Source organism: Watersipora subatra, chromosome 4, assembly GCF_963576615.1.
Source record: "Watersipora subatra chromosome 4, tzWatSuba1.1, whole genome shotgun sequence".
Taxonomy (NCBI): Eukaryota; Metazoa; Bryozoa; class Gymnolaemata; order Cheilostomatida; family Watersiporidae; genus Watersipora; species Watersipora subatra.
In genome coordinates, this window is record NC_088711.1 from 43,430,638 (window position 1) to 43,454,071 (window position 23,434).

General features: G+C 36.6%; 2 protein-coding genes across 2 annotated transcripts in view; one reads left to right on the forward strand and one right to left on the reverse strand.

The window, feature by feature from the left end:
• LOC137395170 (uncharacterized methyltransferase YdaC-like) overlaps nt 1–23,434 on the forward strand; it is a 265,899-nt gene that overhangs the window by 210,944 nt on the left and 31,521 nt on the right. The window lies entirely within an intron of this gene.
• Nucleotides 8,302–23,434, reverse strand: part of LOC137393178 (uncharacterized) — a 36,894-nt gene continuing 21,761 nt past the window's right edge. The window contains exons 12-16 of the mRNA XM_068079617.1: nt 22,952–23,202; nt 20,635–20,741; nt 18,388–18,637; nt 15,583–15,726; nt 8,302–9,279 (exon numbers count right to left, since the gene is read on the reverse strand). Coding sequence (XP_067935718.1) covers nt 9,154–9,279; nt 15,583–15,726; nt 18,388–18,637; nt 20,635–20,741; nt 22,952–23,202 — 878 coding nt within the window. The 3' untranslated portion in view covers nt 8,302–9,153. The remainder of the gene's footprint in view (nt 9,280–15,582; nt 15,727–18,387; nt 18,638–20,634; nt 20,742–22,951; nt 23,203–23,434) is intronic.

Below are 23,434 nucleotides of genomic sequence, written 5' to 3' on the forward strand. Positions count from 1 at the left end.
TAAGAACCCAGTGAAGAAAAAAATATAGTAGTATTTTATAAAGTAAATACAAAATAATTTTTATCCCTAAAAACAATAGTTTAACATTAAAAGAACTTATATATTTTTGGACCCTAAATAAAGGGCTAAAGAAACACGAAAAAAGTAGAAATCTGGCAAAAAATACTCAAATGATATGGGTACGTTTTACTCGACTAGCCGTCTGAGTTGGGTAGAGCTTACAAAAAAAGGTCAAGGAGGGTCTAGATCTCGGCGTTAGGCTCAACTCTGCTCTTTCCGCTCTCACTTGGTGTTTTCCGACTCGACTCAGCTAATTTGAGCTCCGAAAATCAGTTTAAATTCTGATACATTTTCTTCTGAAATCTTTTGGTTGAGCACCGAATTGCTTGAATAAGGAAGTCGAGCAACGAGGCTCCTCTGCATAAGCTTCAAATCATTAAAATGCTATGCCTACACACTACTGCAACATCAGTTAGTTGCTACTAGACAAAATGGCACTTTGATAAGTTTTGATGTGAAGGACATTATTACGCAGAAGTATTTGTTGGCTTATATTTGTTTGTACATATAGTACAAATTGATGATTACACCTCATTTTATTTTAAAATAACTTTTATCAAGTTTGCAAAACTATTACTACAATAACTGACAGACTGAGCAGAAATTATAACTTCAAATGATAAATGAGGCAAAATCTTATACCGATGGTTAACCATTGTTATGTGGTCTGTTTGTGGATAGACTAACTGGTAGAAACCACAGACATGGCCATTTGTGAAGAAGAATTTTTCTTGTATGCTTGGGAAGGGAGCTTGTCACCTGTCTTGTTACTATACAAACCAATAGTGAGCAGATCTATGAGAAAACATGTCTACAACCTTTGCTCGGCCTGTTTTTTGATCCCAGCATGCTATTTTTATTGATAAACAACGATAAACATTTTTTCTAATCCTCAAATAAAATAGTAACAATAATTAAATAATTTCGGATGTAAATAAACCAAACTTAAAACTCAAGTTAGCGCGGCAACTCGGCAGAATCAGTCTTGACACGGTTTGCTTAACACTGTCAAGCCTTGGGCAGAGACACTTTGGGGTACGGATTTTTCATCAAATCATACGCTCGAGTAAAATTGATGGCATAGTTTCAATTTCATTTTTTTTACTTGCGGCTTACGTAAAAATTCGAATTTTTTTGTTGCTTTCTGTATGATAAGTTTTGATTATAATTCTAAAGTTTCAATTTGATTGGATGATTAGTTTTTGAGATATTGCCGCCGAGCTTGCACTGGCGTAGGAACAAGTGGCAAAACAATACCTTGAATCATCTTTGGTCTCAGGCTTTAAGCCTGGTTCCCATATTGATTGCGAGACTCCGGCAGTAAAACCCTTGCAGCAAAAAACTTGCGCAGCAAAACGCTTGCGATTCTAGGCTTGGCAGCATCTGTTCACATATAAGCTGCATCACTAAACACAATCGTGGAATCAAATAAAATATTCGCTCGCCATGCCGTTTTTATAATGGTGACCTTTACCTGTACAGTGCATTTCGGGAAGGTTTTGCCTGCGGCCTTTTGCGAAATTTGAACAGCGCTAAATTAATGCGATGCCACCGGCAACTACCGGCGGTCTTCGGCGGGACTCGGGGCGTGGGTTCCCATTTCACCGCTAATAGCCTGCGGTGCTGTCCCCGATGCTTTGCGAGGTATATGGGAACCAGGCTTAAAAGAGCACTGCAGGCCACTGATACACTGCAGGCCAGAATATACTAGTGCTAAGATCATTGCTGTACTTGTCAGACAATGCTAGCAATTGTCTCCTGCAACTTAGCTAACTGCTGGAGTATTTAAATTTAGTAGTAAACTGTTGCATAACCTGCAGTGTTACATTCAATAGAAATCTCTTAAGCTAATCTTATATAATCACCAGAGTTAATTTAAATATTGGTTTTAGGACTTAGTTTCTGTACCTAAGCTTAGATGTACTTCTAACTTGCGTCTAAGCTTACTCTTGACCTGACTAAAATTCCTGACCATTTGTGTGAGCAATTCCTCGGAGTGCTCAATGTCCTCGATGTATGATGCCTGTTTAGCAGAAGCTGTGCGTGTTTGTAAGAGCATTATTGTACAAACTATAGCTCTATGAGCTTGGCTGGACATTTCTGAGTTTAGTAGCAAGGGAACCTGAGTGACTGGAAACATGACCAAGTACAGAGACTAGTTTAAAGGTTGACTTGCAACAAAATTCACATTACAGTTATTTGGTATCATAAGATTCACCATGTTTTACTCTGTTGTGTTGTAGGTGCCAAATATGTGGAAATGTGATTACAAGCTCTTAAAAGCTCAAAAACGAACAGTTAATCGCAGCCACACGAGACAGCCGAGACAGCCGTAGTTTGGATTCGCTTTCCAAAACGGCTCAAATGGGACGTAGTTGTTACAGGATGGTTTCTGTTTACACTTTCATGCAACCTCATTCGTCGAAATATTTTCACAAATATACTTCACGCATTCAATAAAACCATGTCTATTGTTTTTACGCCGTCTGTTTTATGGTCATTGTAATGCTGTCACTTTTTTTAGCACTGATCTCTTATAACTTACCGTAAAAAAATCGTTAAACTTTTTAACCTTACCTCGAAGGAGTATATATCATTGTCTGATAATCATGCCGAGCCTGTTGGTTACCTGTGATAATCGAAAAGAACTGCAAAAATTATTTGCGAAGTATTGGGTCACATGATCAGCTTACGACTTGACGATTGAATAATGCCAAAAGAAAACTGTAAAGTAGCAAGCATCTATATTTGATACGGGGTCTTCGGTAAAACCCGAAGTGTTTATCATAAACTAGTGCTACGATAAGTTTTACATTAAGCTTTTTATTGGCCTTTCAATTCACAGTGAGAACATACGTGACAAGACGATAACCAAACTGGAATGACTACATCAGATGAATAAACAGATTCCAATCTACGGGCGGCTTTTCATTTTTGAGGGTTTATGAGCTTGTAATCACATTTCCACATATTTGGTACCTACAACACAACAGAGTAAGAAATGGAATCTTATGATACCAAATAACTGTAATGTGAATTTTGTTGCAAGTCAACCATTAAGGTTGGATGTCATTCCTGCCCCCATCAGTGGCCTTTGTGGGGAATTGAACCCTCAACCTGTTGTTTACAGATCAGGGGATTTATACCACTAGGCCACGGTTGCTCTCTAACTAACCTTCTGACTTCAGTATGACCTATATCTATACTTATTTCAGATGTACCTCTAAGTTTATATTTAAACTATACATAAGTATGCCTCTTACATGTAGCAACACTTGCATCTAGCCTCCGTGCATACCTACCCATCAGAAAGCAAGTTGGCAGCACAAACATGACACAACCATCATTATAAATCCAGTATTTATGCCTTTTTAATGCAAAAACAATCGAGTATTTCAAAACAAAAGGCAAGATAGCTATGACGATATAGTTTCACATATTTACATATTCAATAGCTCGTGACTGGGCCATTGCAATGGTATGCAAGACAATATATTTATCACTCATGAGTTCTGCAATTACCTGCAGTTGGTATTCGCCAGATTTTTCTGAATCATGATGGAGTTTGATGAAAAGAAAACAAAATAATCAAGGATTAGATGACCTGACCCAAACTTTGCGCAGTATTGTAGAGGATCTAATGCTATATTTAAATAAGGAGAGCCATTAAGACATCACCACAACGTCTTTCAATTACCAAATCTGATAAGATAAGGCAGACAACTCCCAATTAATTATGTCTAGCTTATAGGTACTGATCATTATAAATGGTGGAATGAGTTTGAAACTTGAAGCCTGTTTACTCTACAGGCTGATTCACTCGGCGTATCTCGACGTTGATGCCACAATACTTTATGGATCGTTGATGATAACCATGTTCAAACTATCATAAACATATTCCGTTTGCATCAGGAAATACTCCGTGACGTAGTGTTTCCATTTATGTTTTTAAATTTTCGCGAAAAATATATTTGTTTTTGTGTGCTGTAATTAAATACTAGTCTTGCAGCGACTAGCATAAACGGATATGAATAAATCATGCTATCCGCGACCGCAAATTACCGTCGCCGAAATGGTTCACATTTGAAAGGCGATGTTCAATCCTTGGCGAAATCTTGGGAAAGTTTGACAGCTGCAAACTTTCCCGATGTGTCCGCGTTGCTTCGTCGATGCCATCAATTCACTGCTCACATAATCGACGATGAACGCCAAAAGGAAAATGCTGACAAACGGCGAACAAGCCTTATAGATCATAACTAGACAACTGCAGACGACAGATGATCAGCTAGTAACAGGATCATACTTACTCTACTAAAGGCTTCCTAAACAAAAAAGGGTTTTGGGTTAAACAAGTTGACAATCCAGTTAACGAAGGATGGTAAAAATTGATTTGCATCACCACACATACATTTAGAGTAGTGCAATTACTTCCTTCAAATCCAAAGCACTTTCTTGTCATACTTTATTAGTTAGACATGAAACTTTAGATGAAGAAAATTATTTTATTTTATATTTAGATCATTTCAAGTCTCCATTTCTTCATGAAAAGGTGTGTGCAGAGTAAGCATAACTTGAGTCTGCTCGGCAAGAAGAAAACCGGAAAGGGGAAAAAAGGTTTGTAAATTCCGTGATGCGAATGATGCGTAAGTTTCTCATCATTCGCAAGATGAAAACGGCAAAAATTTGCAAGTTAAGCGAGTTTTTTTACTATCAAACTTTTACCAAATGTTTCATGTTTGTGAAAGATGGACACGGTCCTTGTGAATGATGCGCAAGCAAATGCGCAAAAAAAAGCTATTCCATTTCAAAAATTTTTACAAATCAGTCATTTTTTTTCGATTTAAGCAGTTCTGAATGCTGCTAAATGTGACAAGACGTCGCCGCTAGATATTGACCTGCGGTGTAGAATTCCGTACAGTTTTTAACCAAGTACCAGCATTAATCTGCATCATGTGAATGTCCATTGAAAAACTTATCATTCGGTAACACAACGTGCACACAACTCTAAATCCACATCATGCGCCTCATGAAAACAGTGCATGCTGCCTTACGCTGACAGTAAACAGTAGAACTGGCTTACATTGAATAGGACCAGCAGCAGTGAGTTACTATTTGACAGTCAAATCTAGTTTATGGTTTTGTTAAAATATAACAAACTAGAACACTGTGAATTGATATTAGCAGTTTAATTTTGGGTAATCGGGTAAAAAAGAAGCACTGGTGACCTTACTATCTTCATTGATGGTATAATAAGGATAGAATATGCTACTAATAAAAGAAATGGCGATTTGAAGTACACCCTAGATAGAAGTACTAAGATGCACATTATACAGGAAAGACATTCCAGTGATTATTAGCGTGAATAGAAGTCATGGAGTAATGAGAGGAACAGATTAGCGCTGGAAAAGGGGTCTGGCTCAACTTGCAAGGGAGTATGTACCAGCTGACACCTCAAGTGCAGATGACATAACCTTCAGTAAAGGCCACACGCAATTGGTGATTCTCTAGCCCTGACACTGCACTACCAAGCAAAGCTAAATGAATCAATTAAATTCGAAATAAGGGAATTTTGGGTGCAGAACTATAAACTGTCCGGCCTCTGTCTAGCCTGACAGAGAGGCCCTTAAACCACTTCTTATGTCTCACAGACATAAATTACAAGTTGCGCGTGACAAACATATATAACAAAGGTAGGAGGGTCTGCCATTGTTAATACAAACCTCACCCTCTTGCCTCTGGTTCCGTTCCATTGAATTTTGTCTTTAGTTGTAACATTATTATCAGTGTATTTTGACTTCATATCAATAACAACTCGCACACAAGCATAGCGCTGGCCCACTCCAAGCCACAGTGGTTCCGCGATCCAATTCTTGGTTACAGTGGTTTTTTCGGGTGCTCCATTGTCACATTTATTCCGCTACATAAAATGCAAATCACTGCAGAAATTGATAAAGCAATAACATGATGAATGCCAGTGCCATCCCAGTTGCATTCTCACACGACTGAGTCGCTCAGCTGTGGTAAGTTGTTGTTGCCAGCAGTCACCTTGAGGTGGCCTACACGACGAGCATGCCATGGCTGAGTGCTCTTGCAACATTCGACGGAAGTTAAATTTGACCGTTTAGCTCATGGGTCAATCACCTTCAGCAAAATGGTGCTAAAGCCAGATCCAATTGGCATGTTTCCCACTTAGAACTGTATGCCCGCATTTATTGTCTTTTATTTCATAACATATTGTTGTAACAGAGCCCATTTATTGCATCCATAGTAGTATGGAAATCTGCTGTAGTAGTGGTGATAATCTAGCTTAGGGGTTCCCAACCTTTTTCAATAAGTTCCCCCTTATGCCTTTTCATAAATTTGATTCCTACGCACTTTTAACACACATGACTAAAACCGCTGATACAAATTATAATCCCATTTTATTGTACACATCTAAACATATAACAACATATTATTAATTTTTATGCAGCACGCGTGTAAAACACGCAACAATACATGACCTTCAGCATGGCGGTGAAGTGGTTTATGACTAGATTAACTTACTATCCAATCAAAATCTGGATGGATGTGGTCACATACAAAATGGATATCTGGGTTCTGACTAGTAGCTCATTATTATCTACTAGTGTTATAGATAAAACCAAAATGTTAAATGATGAAATGCAAGCTCACACGGCACTGCAGGGCATAAATTAAAAATTTAACAAACCAGACACCTTTCTGTTCCCCCTTTGTATATTAAAAATCCACCCTAGGGAGGAATTCCTTCCTGGTTGGGAACCCCTGATCTAGCTGCACTCCAAAATCTAACAAAATTATTTGACCTTTCAAACAAAACAATGCATATCTGTTTATTCAGCTTATAGACATTATGGCGCTACTACAGAATTGAACATTCCTCAAACGTAACTGAGATCCGCTCCATCTTGAACTACAACTGCATGCCGAGGTTTTTCGATTTTGTGTATCATTGTTGCGTTATTATCTGAATAAAATAACTTGGACAGTGGGAGCCCAGAGATTTGATCTGTTTGACTTGTGTAGATCAGTCTAGATTTGATCTGCATTTTCACAGAAGTTTTGTTATCTGGACATAGCGGAAAACGGAGTTGGCTACTCTCCGAGAGAGTAATTATTGACCTGTACTTATACATTTATATAACACCCGGTCCATGCAGCTTACATGAGCGTCATGTCATCATTCTGCGAACTGTCAACTCAAACCTGCATTTTATAAATATCTAACCGTGTGTTTGCCATCCAATTTTTTAGTAAAACTAGCGAAAAGCCTGATGGTGCTCGAAGTTTCTTTTATTATCAATCAGATAGTCTGCAGGCGGGTGTTTAGGAGTCTGGTTCTCTTGAACCAGACAGAGTTTTGAAACCAAATATTTTTTAGAGACTTAGAAAAGGTTCGGAGCATATGCATATAAATTTAGGATAAAATCAGCCAAAAACTGTGGAAACGTGTAGCATTTACACAGAATAATACACAGACAATATCAAAGTGAGATCCATTAATGTAGATATTCAGATGTTTTTGTCACACTAATGTTAAATTTGAATCAAATATATACGTCCTAGGGTACATCCATAGATATAGTAAACCCATAGATAGTAAACCATAGATATAGTAAACCCATAGATAGTAAACCATAGATATAGTAAACTCATAGATAGTAAACCATAGATATAGTAAACCCATAGATAGTAAACCATAGATATAGTAAACTCATAGATAGTAAACCATAGATATAGTAAACCCATAGATGGTAAACCATAGATATAGTAAACTCATAGATAGTAAACCATAGATATAGTAAACCCATAGATGGTAAACCATAGATATAGTAAACTCATAGATGGTAAACCATAGATATAGTAAACTCATAGATGGTAAACCATAGATATAGTAAGGGTTTATTATATCTATGGGTACAACAGACCAGATAACAACCATATTGTGTATTTTATATATAAACATTGTTTCATAAACTTATTTGTACAAATAATACAATTGTTAATATGCGAAGATTATAGCTATTTTAAAACATTTCCATGGAGTTTTTTGCAAATTAAGTATCTAATGCCATTCCTTAAATAGCATTGAGATGACTGCGGCTGTCATTCACCTACATATGGCACTTGGCAGGTGGTGTCACAGCCAGTGATAATGCATGCTAGCAGGTGAGTAATAACCCAAATATTTGACAAACAAGGGGATTGAGCTCAAAATCACATGGTACGAACTGCATTTATTTTGAAGTAAAAAATACAAAAGCAGATATAAAAATATAATAAATTTGAAGACCTTTAAATATAACGCAGTGAGTAATTCTGGAACACTTTATGCTAAAGAAAAGATAGAGCGATATTAACACCCTGTAAAATGTACAAAATCCAAAAACCAAGATCTCAAATAGAGACACACATGGTATTCCAGACATTTGCACTTACATAAATTTTCTTGAAAATTAGATAATTTCGAGCAAACAGCAATTTGTAGACTTTGAATTTGTGCAGGCACTAATAACCGTCATAATCAAGTGAAAAGTAAAAGGAGAACAACAGTGATGTGGAGCCACACACAAAGAGCTGCGGGTAATCGAAAAGGTCCTTCTTACAGGTGAGTCAGTGATGTTGACACTGCATTAAGAACGTGTTACATAATTCACAGTTGCAGCGTTATATCTATTCAATAGCAAAGGTTACCATTTGTCAATCCAATCACGCAGTTCAATTATCCTGTTGATTTAACGCTATCAGGCAAACAAGCACTAAGAAGAACCATCCCAAGGATGTCAGTGACACTAGGAAGGCCTCGAAGTTTCAAGAGATCTTCCTTATCTCCGTCTGCCGCCAGTCCTTTTCTTTTATCCAACTAGTAAGCCAAGTAGTGATGGATGTATGCGCACGAGGACATGACTCCAATATTTGTTAATATCTCAAAAATAAAATTGAAAACAAAAACTCAATAAAACTCTTGATTGCAACGATAAAGCTCACTTAAAGCTGACAGTTCTCTCCTCAGAGGGAGCATAACTCCTATTACAGTCGCTTTGATGATTGCCAGTTATGCATTGACTGAACTCAGTTTACGACAAAGTCTTTGTAACTAGATGAGGATTTGAAGGTCTTCTTTAGAAGCTCAACAAAGTCCATCGGCTGGACAACGAATGAGACGTCCTTCCCCACAGCCGACAACCTGGCGCTAGCCTAAAAGTGAGAGAACTGGATGAAAAAGGCTGCTATAGTTATAATCTCTACCCATAGATATAGTAAACCTATATCTATGGTTTACTATAGGTTTATTATAGGTTTACTATATCTATGTCTCTACCCTACAGCAGTTCTGACCATAACTATGCCAATACTCCCAATATTTCACAACCAGTACAAATTGATGGCAGCACAAATCCTGTTATCTTAGCTGAACCTTGAAACCAAAATTTGATTTAAATAATACAAAAAATATATTAAAATATGTAGTATATATACAATTTGTATACAATACAAATAACAGTATACAATAAAATAACAGTGAAAAATATATCGAGTGTCGGCTAAATATTCCCCAGAGAGAATATCGAGCTTTTAGTTCGCCAAGTGAATCTTTGATGAGTTATTTAACTGTTTTATTGGCTATATAAGACCTATGATACATGGCCTACGAACAGATTCAAATGTTTGAAGTTTTACCAGAGTCAAACAACAAAATCCATGCCTGGTACTGCATGAGTACCCTAAAAAATGCTATTTTTCAAGTTATATGGGTTGGTTTGTGGGAGATACTTGAATTTTTATTACACTATTTTATTAGTACAACACCGCAAATGCGATAGCTCTTAACAATGAGTTTCGACCAAAGTTAGGTATATGGTGATGACAACAGCTTGTATTTGATGCTTACTACAATTAGTTATTGAAAAGGACAGATATTCAGTGTCAATAGCAAAAACTGCCTTATAAACCAGAGAGCAACGAGGGGCTGCACTTTTGTTTCCCATTGTGCTCGCGGGTGATCCAGTTGATGGTTGCCTTGAAAAAAGTTATAGGTACTCATCTGTGACCTCTATGAGTGCTTCTATCTGGGGCTCTTATGAATGGTTAAATCTGAGTGCCCCTGAGCGCTTCCATCTGTGAACTCTATGAGCGGTTCAATCTGAGCCCCTGAGTGGTTCAATCTAAGGCACCTATCGACGGTTCAATCTGAGCCACCCCTGAACTCTTCCATCTGGGGCACCTATGAGCGGTTCAATCTGAGTCACTCCTGAATTCTTTCATCTGTGACCTCTATGAGCGGTTCAATCTGAGACTCCTTAAGCCTTTTAATCTGTAGCCCATGAGCGCTCCAAACTTGAGGCCTATGAGAGCTCAAATCTGGGCCCCAACAAACACTCCAGACAATCTTAGACCCTCCTGACAGCTCCAATCTGAGGATCCCTGAGAGCTTCCATGCAGCGACAGCAAAAGCATTGCCCCAAGTAACAAACTCACTTGGCGGCACTAATGGTTATCAATAATAACATGATTGTATGTAGAGTTACAAACATATAGAATTGAGGAACCAACTACATTAGTTACCTCATACATATGATCTAGAAGAGGAATCGCGTATTATTGCTGTATAATATCGGTGTGATAAATCAGTCAAATAAGTAAGTGCTCCAGACTTACAGCTGACCTACCTCTTAAACTTCTAACCTAAATTGTAATCTTGATCGACATTTAAGCTTACCTTGGGGTTATACTTAAACTTACTTCTAACCTATATCTAAATTTACTTCTGACCTATATCTATGCTCGGGAGTGTTTATACTTCAAATCGTTCTCCCGGAGACGAGAGCAATATATTAGGATGAAATTTCTCAGTAACAAGTCAAAATTCCACCGGAGTCAGAAACTAAATTGATTTAAAAATTCTCAGCATCCCAATTTTCCTCGTAAAATGACATCCAAATAGATTTCAGAACCAAAGTTTGTGCAAGATGGTGAATTGGTTTAAAATGACAGTAAAAATACAGGAAACGAAACTGAAAAGTAATAAACATGAAATCGATAAATAGTTTTAAAAACTATAACTATTTTCTTTTTAAATCGCTAAACTCTTTTACAGTTGTAGCCTAATCGGGAAATAGAACAGCTCATGGAAATTAAGCCAGCAAAAGTTTTGGCCATTCGTCTTGAAGGCTATTTTTGGGGGGCGGTATAAACTCGCGTTGACTTTTGAAATAAACTTAGGGTTACTTTTTGCCTATATCTACTAGTGTTGGGCCGGTAAGGAGTTATCCGCTATTACCAATTATTTTCGGTGACAGCTAGTTATCCGCGGCCGATTTGATATGATCGGTATTTATCCGTGAAAGCCTATCGGTACATAATTGGTTACTCGGAAAGATTTTCGTATTTGACGGGCTACAGCATTACCAGCGATGTGTTCGTGGAAGAATCTCCTGCACAATGAGCTGTTTATGAAAGAGCTTATTTGACGTCTCACCCACAATCGCCATGTAATGGAATGAGAAAGAAATGAGAAAAATGAAAAAGAAAAATCGCGCGTCAATTGATGTTATGGTTAATAGCAAAAATGCATCTTTGTGGAACACGCTAATCATAAAGAGTCGCTCAGCGCACATTGGCAATCACAACTTTTTTCTCAGACATTCTAAAAACACAATGTGAATTATATTATAACTCTTTCTTCAACAAACGTTACCACACTTACCTATAGATATCTAGTATTATATTACGTCTTACATTGATAAAATGTAAAACATAATATACGTTTTATATTTTATCAAATATAAAGCGTATATTACGTTTTATATTTGATAAAACACCCGTTTGATATTTGATATATTTATATGTTTTATATTTGATTTATCCCCCACCTGCGTTATATAAAAATGGGCAGTAGGTAAGCTGAAGTTAAACATACACTGAAATCCATTTACCGAACTACAATACCGACAATACCGAACTTTCTTAGTTGGCAAAGGATACCGAAGATAGTAAATACCGAGGATACCGACACCGGGAAAACCGATAAAAAAGTGCGCGGGTAGCCTATCCAGCACTAAATTATATACAGGCCCAACACTAATATCTTCGCTTACTCCTCATCCACAATCCATCCTACTTCCTACCTATAATCAATACAGAATGATTCACATCTCCATACAGTTCTGACTATATCTCAGTATGGTTCTGAACTATATTTAATTGTAGATCTGACCTATATGTCATTGTAATTCTGATCTATATCTCAGTGTAGCTCTGGCCTATATGTTAGCATAGTTCTACAGATATCTCAATACAATGTTGGCCTATACCTCAGTTTAGTTCTGACCTATATAAAGGCTTGCTGATGACCTATATCCCAGATTGGCTCACTGAAGCATCATCGAACAAAAGATAAGACAAAACAGAAAGCCAATGAGGATAGCTATATATCATGGTCATAAGAGACTGTTTCAATGCTTGCCGGTGTCACAAAGTGTAATTTGAAAATGTTTAAAAATCATGTATGAAAACCTTACTCGGTACGTAGCTTTACCAGAAAAACCCTTCAAATCGAGCTAGCTTTTACCAAAATAACAAAGCGGTTTCTACAGATCAACAGGGAGGGCACCTACTCGAAATAGTGAAAAGCAAGAAGCGGTCAGGGGAGGTGTGAAAATGAAAAAGTTTAGCGTTACTGCCATTATGGCTTAATAATTGATACCATCTCTACTGAATGAAAGGCCTCGCTATTATCAGCTATTATCAATATTACTTCAACCGAAATCTTTTACAGAGCTTTTTTTATGATAGCCTCGTATTAATTAATTATGGGTAGACAGACGATTAAAACTAATTATGTTAGGTATCCATTGGTAAGGAACCAAGTCTAACATCTATTAGTACAATTATTAGCATCTCAAACACCAGCAAGAAGTTTATTACGACTCAATTTATAATTTTTTTTAATTGAACTTTTTCAGAGGCAAGAACTAAGTTGATATTCTTAAAACATCCATCTTCTACTTTAGTTGCACTAAAATGTGAAAGCGGACTAATTTATCAACTTTTTGCTAAATATATGCCGATATGGAAAAGGCAGACCAATGGGGCAAAGCAATGGTAGATTTTAAATAAATTAAAATATGGCAGTTATTAGTAAATATATCTATACAATTTTATATCACACCTCCCTTAACCACACAGAAATGCAGATAAGCTGCTTGTCACCTATCTAATGATTTATTACAATTGACCAATTAGACATGCTAAAAAATGTTGCTAACCAATCAGAAATGCTGATAGTAATTCGTCACGCTCCAATCATTCATGCCAATAGCATGCTAAGACCAATCAGAGCAGGTTTACTAACCCGTACAGCAAGCATTTCATCGCTGGCTATAACACGATAACCACCTACACACAGGTAGACGCAATGAAATTGACTGCACAAAATCATGAATTAGCTAAAAATACCGGAGCTCTGTCTTTATGTAAATGAGATTTACTAAGTTTAAAAGTTCGTTATAGTTTGTAACTCAAGAATAACAAAATTCCGTGTAAAAACAACTTGGAGCTGTAGAAGTGTTATTAAAACATTCACATTATAACAGTTACAAGTATTTTGGGCATCTCTCTAACAGATAGGATGAAATCAGGAGCCTATAATAATTGCAACACATTAACTCACTCGAATTCCAATAAGTTCTGGTTGCCCTTATAACTATATACTAACTCAGTGCAGATATGTTCTACAACAAAGCAAATGTTTATATCCATAATATATCAGAACTTAGCTGAAAATAGAAAATTTTTCAGATTCTTTTGAAAGTTTTGGTAGTAACTTTCGCATGTATAACTTTTCATTGGCATTGATACTCATCCAAAAAATGATGTTTTTCTTTACACGCCAAAAGAAAGAACAAATTTAAATAAAAAACAGAAATCATGAATTATTAAGTGAGCTGAACAGAAGTGTTTTAAAAGTTGGCAATCTAATAGTATTGTGTAGGAGTCTGGATAGTGAATTGAAGGCAGCGGTAACAGCAAATTCATAAACTAAAACATACGATGATGGAGGTAGTACGTGTGTGTCAGAAAATAAAAAGTTATGTTGGTTTTAATGATGCTTTTAACGAATTAAAAAGCACAAAACACAAAAAATTGTATTTTTGAACACGAGGAATCCCTTGATGTCTGAATGTGGTAACATGAAAACTGTTATATGTTATATATATAACAGATAACTATATGTTATATATATAAGTATATATATATACTAGCATGGTCATATAGATCAGTTGGATACAATAAAATATATTTTCCATTTACAACAAACATCTGTTCCCGACAGAATACTTACCGTACTTTTCGGACTATTAGCTGCTATTTTTTTCTGATGTTTTGAGCCATGCGGCTTATATAAGGATGCGGCTATTCTGTGGCTTTTTCTTTCACCGCTATCGCGCATAAACAGGAATCTCCAGTTAGTGCGTCTCTAGCGGTGAAAGAAAAAAGGAAACAATGCCTAACGATACTGTTCCGTTAGGCACTAAGTTGAGAAGCGTCCGTTAATACTAAAGTTGCTGGCTAATACTAGTAATCAGCAAAGTTATCAGCAAAGTTGTTGCCGTGTTAAAAAGCACCGTCCTGAGTTCTGCTGCCTATACAAAAAGTGCAACCTATGTATTGTTTTATTATCATTTTTTTGAAAATAAAGCAGATGCGGCTTATGTAGGGGTGCGGTTAATAGTCCGAAAAGTACGGTAAATGCAAATGAAGTCAACACATTGATATGCTATCTATTAATCTATGGCTATAAATAACCTAATCAGATTAACAGGTTCTTAGCCTAAGAACCTACTCTGACTTCAGCGAGATGATTGCCTGGAATTTATGAAATATTTATTACATACAGTCTTCTTCTAATACTTTATGAACATGTTTGCGATGAATCTTCTAGGAATAATAAAAACTACAAAGGATACATTTTAAGCAAAAATCGTAATCAACAAGATACCTGTTCAAAATCTTCTTATAACTCAATTTGGTCCTGTTCCTAAACCTTGAATGGGCTACCAAGTTTTTAGACAATCTTTTGCTAAAACTATTACGATGCACATGGGTAACTGTTACAACCAAAATACCTTTTACATTCTACTGTTTGTATTTATTTTAATAGTTTTCCTAGTATTACATTTATCCTAATACTTATACTTATCCTAATACTTACATTTATCCTAATACTTACATTTATCCTAATACTTATACTTATCCTAATACTTACATTTATCCTAATACTTACATTTATCCTAATACTTATACTTATCCTAATACTTATCTTAATATTTTTTATTTATCAGAATTTTTATCGCACACCTAGATTTCCATGGGTTAAGTGTAATTATTGCTTATTACTAACTTGAATTCCGTTAAATACGTTTTAAGATGAACAATTAATAAGAGATAACATATTACAGTGATCTCTTCACCGCATATGATCTCATAAAAGAAACTAACCTCAGAGTCAGCAGTGAGCAAACTGAGAGGTCTGTGATTAACCTCTGTAATGACCCAGTGACACTGCCCGCTGCCAAACGCTTTGTTGGGATTTATTCTTAGGCCCTGTTTGGCTACCAGACCCCCTTTCTCTATGTGAGCCAGCTACAAACAAACAGACAAATCCACACGCTGAGGTAGAAGCTAAATAAGGAACTATAAGTTTTATAACAAACTAAAAACTAAGAAACTATAAGATCAGTAGAATATAGAGAGTGAGTTGAAACTTAGGCCAAGTGGCCTACTTGTACTTGCCTGCAAAGTTGACAATTTGAAAATAGCCGTCAAATTACTGTAAAACCGCTATTTGAACGTCATGGCGCTCCATTTTTTCAACCCTTCTATAGCGGCTAAATAGAGGTGCCATTCAAATATAGGTGGCATTCGAACAGAGGTTTAGCGGTATTCTGACAAATGAACCTAAAGATTTTCCAGCTGTCTCAGAAACAGTAGTCAATATGATTATATCACCAGGAACTTAATTTATAGTCTAGTTACACGAAATGCTTAGGTTCGCACCATGTTGGCGCCTTTTTGAAAGTCTTCTCGATGCGCATGCAGGCTTGGGGCCACTAGCAGTGCAGTGCGCACTGCACTAGTGCACTGCACTAGTGCATAATGCAGTCTAATTTAAAAATAGAAATGTCTAGTGCAATGCTAGTGCAAATTTGACATGAGTCCCTGGGTGCACTAGTGCAAGTGCAGTGTTTAGTGTGACATGGTATGTACTAGTGCAGTGCCTAGTGCGGATTAGAAAATTCCCATAAACGCACTAGTGCAAGTGCAGTGCACAGTGCAACATAAAATGCTCTAGTGCAATGCCTAGTGCGGATTGGAAACTTTTTCATAAATGCACTAGTGCAAGTGCAGTGCCTAGTGCGACATAGTATGCACTAGTCTAAACTAGATCTAAACGGACTGACGCCAACTTTGAAAGGCTAATGTTCCTTCGGTCGAATAAACATCTTCTCTGAACAATATTGCTTATCAATTTTGCCATCAATATGACTTACTGTTTACATGATACTGGTTTATCCAAGGGTAGATTTTTTTGTTGCACATAGTACATTTATGTAATAAGAAGTGAATTCTTCCATTCCATGCTTGCTTAGTATATTTAGTTATTGTAATTGTAATACATTGCACTATTTGGCATCTGTTGTCATCTGCACTATTTAATATTGAGCATTATTGTAGGTCTATGGTTTGTTTGAAATTTTAGGTGAGGCTAGTTTATTTGACAAATACATGGCTGACATCCTTTGCTATAATTGTACTATTGCAGTGGATAGCAGTAGATATCTGTTGATTAGCAAGCAATTCTTGCAGTTGCTATAGCAAAAAAGCTCATTGGTCTAGTGCCTAGTGAAGTTTAATAGTGAAGTGCCTAGTGCATTTATGATTTCACACTGCACTAGTGCTAGTGCAATGTCTAGTGCACAAGAATTTTTGCTATTGCAGTGCCTAGTGCATTTTTGACTTCACTTTTCGATGCACTAGTGCTAGTGCAGTGCTTAGTCCACAAGAATTTCTGCTAGTGCAGTGCCTAGTGCATTTTATATTATTACTATGCCATGCACTAGTGCTAGTGCAGTGCCTAGTGCACCTTACTGTCGTCTAGCCAGCAAATAGTGCAGTGCGCTCAATACTCACTAGTGGCCCCAAGCCTGTGCGCATGCAAAAGAAAAACTGTACAAAATAAAAGTGTTGCATGTCCGTTGCCTGTTAAGTTGAAAGGCAATCAGCTTTACTGACAGATGCGTGCCATTCTGTTTAATAAAACCAGATAAATACATAATCACATTATTGACTATATTATTATTTATTATTATATCATACAAGAATCTCAGTGTTTGTCTGTTTGTTGTTCGTGTGTCCAGTTATAGCAATAAAGTTATAAGAATAAAATATACCCCTCGCACTGAAATTGAACCCTGAAGCACCAGTTCTTCGGACAGGTGTACTATCCATTACACTACGCGGACAACCGACCATACTATAAAATAATTGTGCACACAGTTATTACACCTGCCAATCTTTAATGCTGATTGGTTAAGTCAGCACGCTTCAGCTGGCACGCTTGAAGATCATGTTTGCAGGAGAGATCGTGACGTAATTTTTTCCTAACGCTGGCTATGTTATAATAGCAGTTCTTATTATAGTAAAGATGTAGACTAGCTCAAGTTACTCAACTTCATTGAGTAATAAACTTAGTCAATTGAAAATAAATCTATGCTAAAATCTTTTTTATTACGCGTGCAACAGCGGCATTCTAATATTATTGAGATTATTGCGACAGAAAACAACTCTTAACCTCTGCAGTAAAAAGAGCTCTGTCTTTGACACGGCTCACTTAAAATTAATAATGGCCAAGGCCATGCAACATTTGTTAGTTAACATTCCCCTCAACTTACAAATGTCACGGATCAATCACATACAAAACTAGTCCAGGCTTTGACTGTAGCTGTGACAGTCGTTAGAATATCACCTTATAATCAGCTGATTATACTGTTCTTACGATGGTTTACACAAAGTTGACTTAGCTTACAGCGTGTTGCAGCTTGCCATTTGACCTTGGATCAGGAAACATGGGAAACCGGCAGCAATAAAATCAACAATCTAATACATGTTTGTGGCAGCCCAAGTATGTACTTTATGATACACCAGCGAAAGAAAACCTCATGACAGGCCTGAATTCGGTGACAGCTGGCCAGACCTACCCACAACCTGTATAACAAACTTACATATATGTATGTATCAGCTCACCTCGGCAGAGTCTTCCTTTAGCTCAAGGCCAATGCTTTCATAGTCGAGGTTTCTGTGCACAAAGTAGGCCTTTCCAAAGGGGAGGCGTCTGAGAACAAACTCATATTTGGTCTCGCTGTCTGAGCGCTTTATCATCTTAATGAGCTTGCTCGCTGACACAAAAGGCTCTTTGTTCACTGACAGTATTTTGTCTCCGATGTGAAAGACATTCTGAAGGAGAGGTCGCTCTTTTTGGTTCCATCCGGCCACCCTTAAATATTGAAATTGAGAACATGAGCTATTCTTCTTAAGGCTGGTTCACACTACATCGCCGTATGACGGTGTTTTCCTTCTGGTGTTCATTGGCGATTATGTAAACCGTGAACCGATGGCATCGACGAAGTAACGGGGATACCTCGGGAAAGTTTGCAGCTGGCAAACTTTCCCGATATTTCGCCGACGACCACTTTTTCAATGTGAACCCTTTCGACGATAGTAATTCGTGGTCGAGGAGAGCGAACTTTATTTATTTTCGTTTATGATAGTTGCTGCGGGACTAGTATTTGATTCAAGCGCGTGAAAACAAAGAAGTTCCCTCACGATAATCAAAAAAGAAAGATGAGAACACTACATCACAGAGTATAATTCGCTGATGCAAACGCAGATGGGTTAGGGATAGTGTGAACATTGTTATCATTGATGATCACGGAAGTATTGTGGCATCAACGCTGAGATGCAGCAACATAGTGTGAACCAGCCTCAGTCTAAAGGTCAGCAAAATAATGGCACTTTTCCACATGTTGTTATAAGCATACTGTCTGCCTTGTTAATCAGATACACCAATGAAACTGTAAATTTAGTTAGTAAGATTGAGCATCGCTCTTGCTTGCAAAACTTAACATTTGTAAGACCTAAGGGATTGATGAAGCTGTATCAAGGGTAGTTATTCTAGCATATTTGTAGTCTTTTGATTGGGTGTTTGAGAATTTTTTCAATTTTCATTTTAATGTAAGGTAAATATCATCACAATTTTTAAACAAAATAAATCTCAATAATAAATAAAGCCTTCTTGTACTTTGTCACTTTTATCACGAGATTCAAACTTTTAATTATGCAGCAATCTATTGTTTAGATTTATGTCGAAACTTTGCAATAGAATAGATACATAAAACCAAAATTTTAAAATTTCTGAAAATTGAAAAACATTGAATTTTGCTATACCGAGTACACCTAACAACAGGGTAAACTGAAAGAAATAACATCGACTATACATTACAATGAGTCATTCATCTCCTGTCATGAATCAATGTTAATCGATCAAACTGAGTATTGGAAATTGTTTTGACAACTCCAAGCTGCTCTAATGAAAACTTGTAAAAACTTTTTTCAAACTTTATATAGTTTTAACACCTTCATATTTTGATCCGTCCAAAATAAATTCGAGATTTATCTCCCTTACACAAAAGTATATTTAATTACTGCTGAAACCTCTTTACTGCCACCTTATCAATACTTCATTTATGTGAATATACATGTAGTTACAAATTGGGTTGTTTTTTTATCCCTAGTGCAGCTAACAATGGAAGATTTTACATCTTTACTTGCATATTATATTTAAACCAGTTAGGTAAAAAACAATTGTTGTCTTCTGAAATATTGTTATCTTTTTTACTATAATAAGAGCCGTGTCCATCTGCGGCTGCGAATGGAGGTTGAGAAAAAAAATTTCATCACATAGGATTCGAACTCAGAACTTTTAGCATAGTAGACTATCTCTAACAGCTGCGCCACCCGACCCCCTTGCTCCAATTTGAAACAATTGCGCAGTTACTTCCTACACCCAGCGATCTCTCTTGGTGCAATCGACTTTCAGGGTACTAGTGCTGATAAGAAATGACTAGTAAAAGTAAAAAGTGGCACATGCTAGTCTAGACTCTTTAAAAAAGTGTACTTGAACAAATCAGGATTGGTAGCAATGCATATGCCACCATAACATGTTTTCTAATGACCGAGATTAGGTTCTATAATAGCTTGAAATACAAGAAAAACAGCTCAAATGATAAGATATTTTTGTTGGTTGATAATCAGCTACAACAACAATAATAATAAATCACTCAGCAGTCACACCTTCCATAGAGTGAATTTTTCAAAGACGTATTACATTTCTTTATATCAAAAAACCCGACAACTGCTTCTACTGTAAGCTATTTTTGACTAGTGATATGACTAGCTCACAAATTATCAGCATAATTGGTGATATTAACATACCAAACAAAGTTCATCATGTCCACGAATAGAGCGTACTTTACGTCCTTTCTCCAAACTGTGACCTTGACCCCGTAAGAATGCGCTATCTCGTCTTGAAGGAGCTGCGTCTGTTACAAAAGCCGCAAAAGATATTTCTGCAGCTGAGTAAGGCAGAATTGTCACCTGCACATACTAGTCAACACACACTTTTTCACTGGTCACTCAGTGTCAATCTGCCATTTATCCCTAGCTGTCAAATGAACAAGTTTGCGTCATCCGCAAGAAGTCATCCGCAAGAAGGAAACAAGTAAGAATCTGCAAGTCAAGCGAATTTTATTACTCGCATATTTTTACTGAATGTTTCACGCTTGCGAGAGATGGAAATGGCGCTTGCTGATGATGCGCAAGAAAATGCCGCGCAAGCTTTTCCATTTTAAACATTTTCCATACCTCGGTCGTTCTTATTTCTAGTTGAGAAGTTCCGCACACCCTGCTATGACCTCTGATGCAAAGAGCCTTATCTTTTTTAACAAAGTGCTCGTGTTAGTCTGCAGCATGCCAATGTCTATTGAAACACTATTAGACGGTAACTCAACGTGCGCACAACTCCCAATTCGCATCACCCGTGTCATAGAAACTTGGTGATTTTAAGCACTCAATGCAGTCAAATTTATATTTAGTGTACAGTCAAATTTATATTTAGTGTACAGTCAAATTTATATTTAGTGTACAGTCAAATTTATATTTAGTGTACATTCAAATATATATTTAGTGTACAGTCAAATTTATATTTAGTGTACAATCAAATATACATTTAGTGTACAGTCAAATTTATATTTAGTGTACCGTCAAATTTATATTTAGTGTACAGTCAAATTTATATTTAGTGTACATTCAAATCTATATTTAGTGTACAATCAAATTTATATTTAGTGTACAATCAAATATATATTTAGTGTACAGTCAAATTTATATTTAGTGTACATTCAAATCTATATTTAGTGTACAATCAAATTTATATTTAGTGTACAATCAAATCTATATTTAGTGTACAGTCAAATCTATATTTAGTGTACCGTCAAATTTATATTTAGTGTACAGTCAAATTTATATTTAGTGTACAGTCAAATTTATATTTAGTGTACAGTCAAACCTATATTTAGTGTACATTCAAATATATATTTAGTGTACAGTCAAACCTATATTTAGTGTACATTCAAATATATATTTAGTGTACAGTCAAACCTATATTTAGCGTACATTCAAATATATATTTAGTGTACAGTCAAACCTATATTTAGTGTACAGTCGAACCTCTATTTAATGTACAATAAAAAGATGACTTATGATCCTCTTTACAAGCGAGTTTTTTGGACATACAATGCAAAACTTAAACAAGTAATGTATCACAACAGAAATTTCTTGAAATACAGTGAACCCTCGCCACATGATTTTAATTCGTTCCAGTGTTGTATAGAGAGGTATGAAAACCCATATTAATTATCTAGTACAAACACCTCCTGGTAAAAAAACATCAAATTTTTTTATACGTACTGTGCATATTAAAAATTAGTAACAAGATAGTATGTTAACCTTAGTAACTATAGTTACCTACAATAGTAACTTTAACGTATTCAGTTGTTATGATCTGCAATAAAATGTAACATTATAATGTACTACGCGGAGTACGTAATGTAGGAAGCTCTTACCTTGAGGACAGTCATATAACATGGACGTTGAATTTAATTTAAATGAATTTAGCTTACTAAACACACACTTGAAGCTAAGTTTCAGTACATATTTCACTAAACTAAACCTTAATTTTGTCATGATCTTATCTTAAATTTTATCACATATCTGTTTCCGGTTTCGTTATCGCCACAACTTATTACAAATAAAGCTGAACCGAAAGGGCGAGCATCGTACCTCTTTCAGGCATTGTGGGGGCTTTCAATATCGGCGTCTTCATTATTCCGATGTATTCAGCACACCGTCTGCTAAATTTGAACTTGAGACAAATTTTTGTTGATACGGTATGGTGAAAAAATGTCGTATGGCGGAGAAAAAAACATTATGTTCCACGTCTTTCGGCGAAAAAACTGAATAACAGGGACATCGTAACCCAGAGGCACACTGCATTAGTTTGTGAGTAAAAGTAGCAAAGCTGGAAGCAATTAAGTTTGATGCCACCTGCCAATAAGGGACTTCACTGTACTACTATTTGCCAGTATATTGATTGACTGTATTGCTATCTGTCAGTAAAGGGATTGACTGTACTGCTATCTGTCAGCATAGGGATTGATTGTACTGCTATCTGTCAGTATGGAGTGTCATTTACCTGAGCCTGTTTCAGAGGGAGGTTGTTGGAATCCCGTGCTGGCGCTTTGAATGTCTTCCCTTCCCGCAGCAATGTACCTCCATCTAATGGCTGTTTTCGACGTCGTTCTTTTGGTGGTTTGACTGGGGGAGGTGATTCTTGTTTTGCAGCACCCGCGTTAAGTTCCAGCAAAGATGGAACTGGCAGCGAGTTTGGGGGCGCTGACTTGCGTCGCTGCTTTGTATCAGCTGACTTCTTAGGCCGTCGCTGGACTATTAACGAGACAAAATAGTTTATGGAACAAAATATGACACCAGTTTGCAAAATAAAATTCCTTTTAATAAAATGAAAAATTCACACACGGACTTGAAAGTCTTGTTGGTCTATTTTCATTAAAACAACCTGTTTATACCACGTTATTGAGCATTCATCAAATTTAAGGACATCTGAAGCATCAACCTTTTTGTAACTGGCTAAAATGTAAATGCATATTTAGCCACGGCC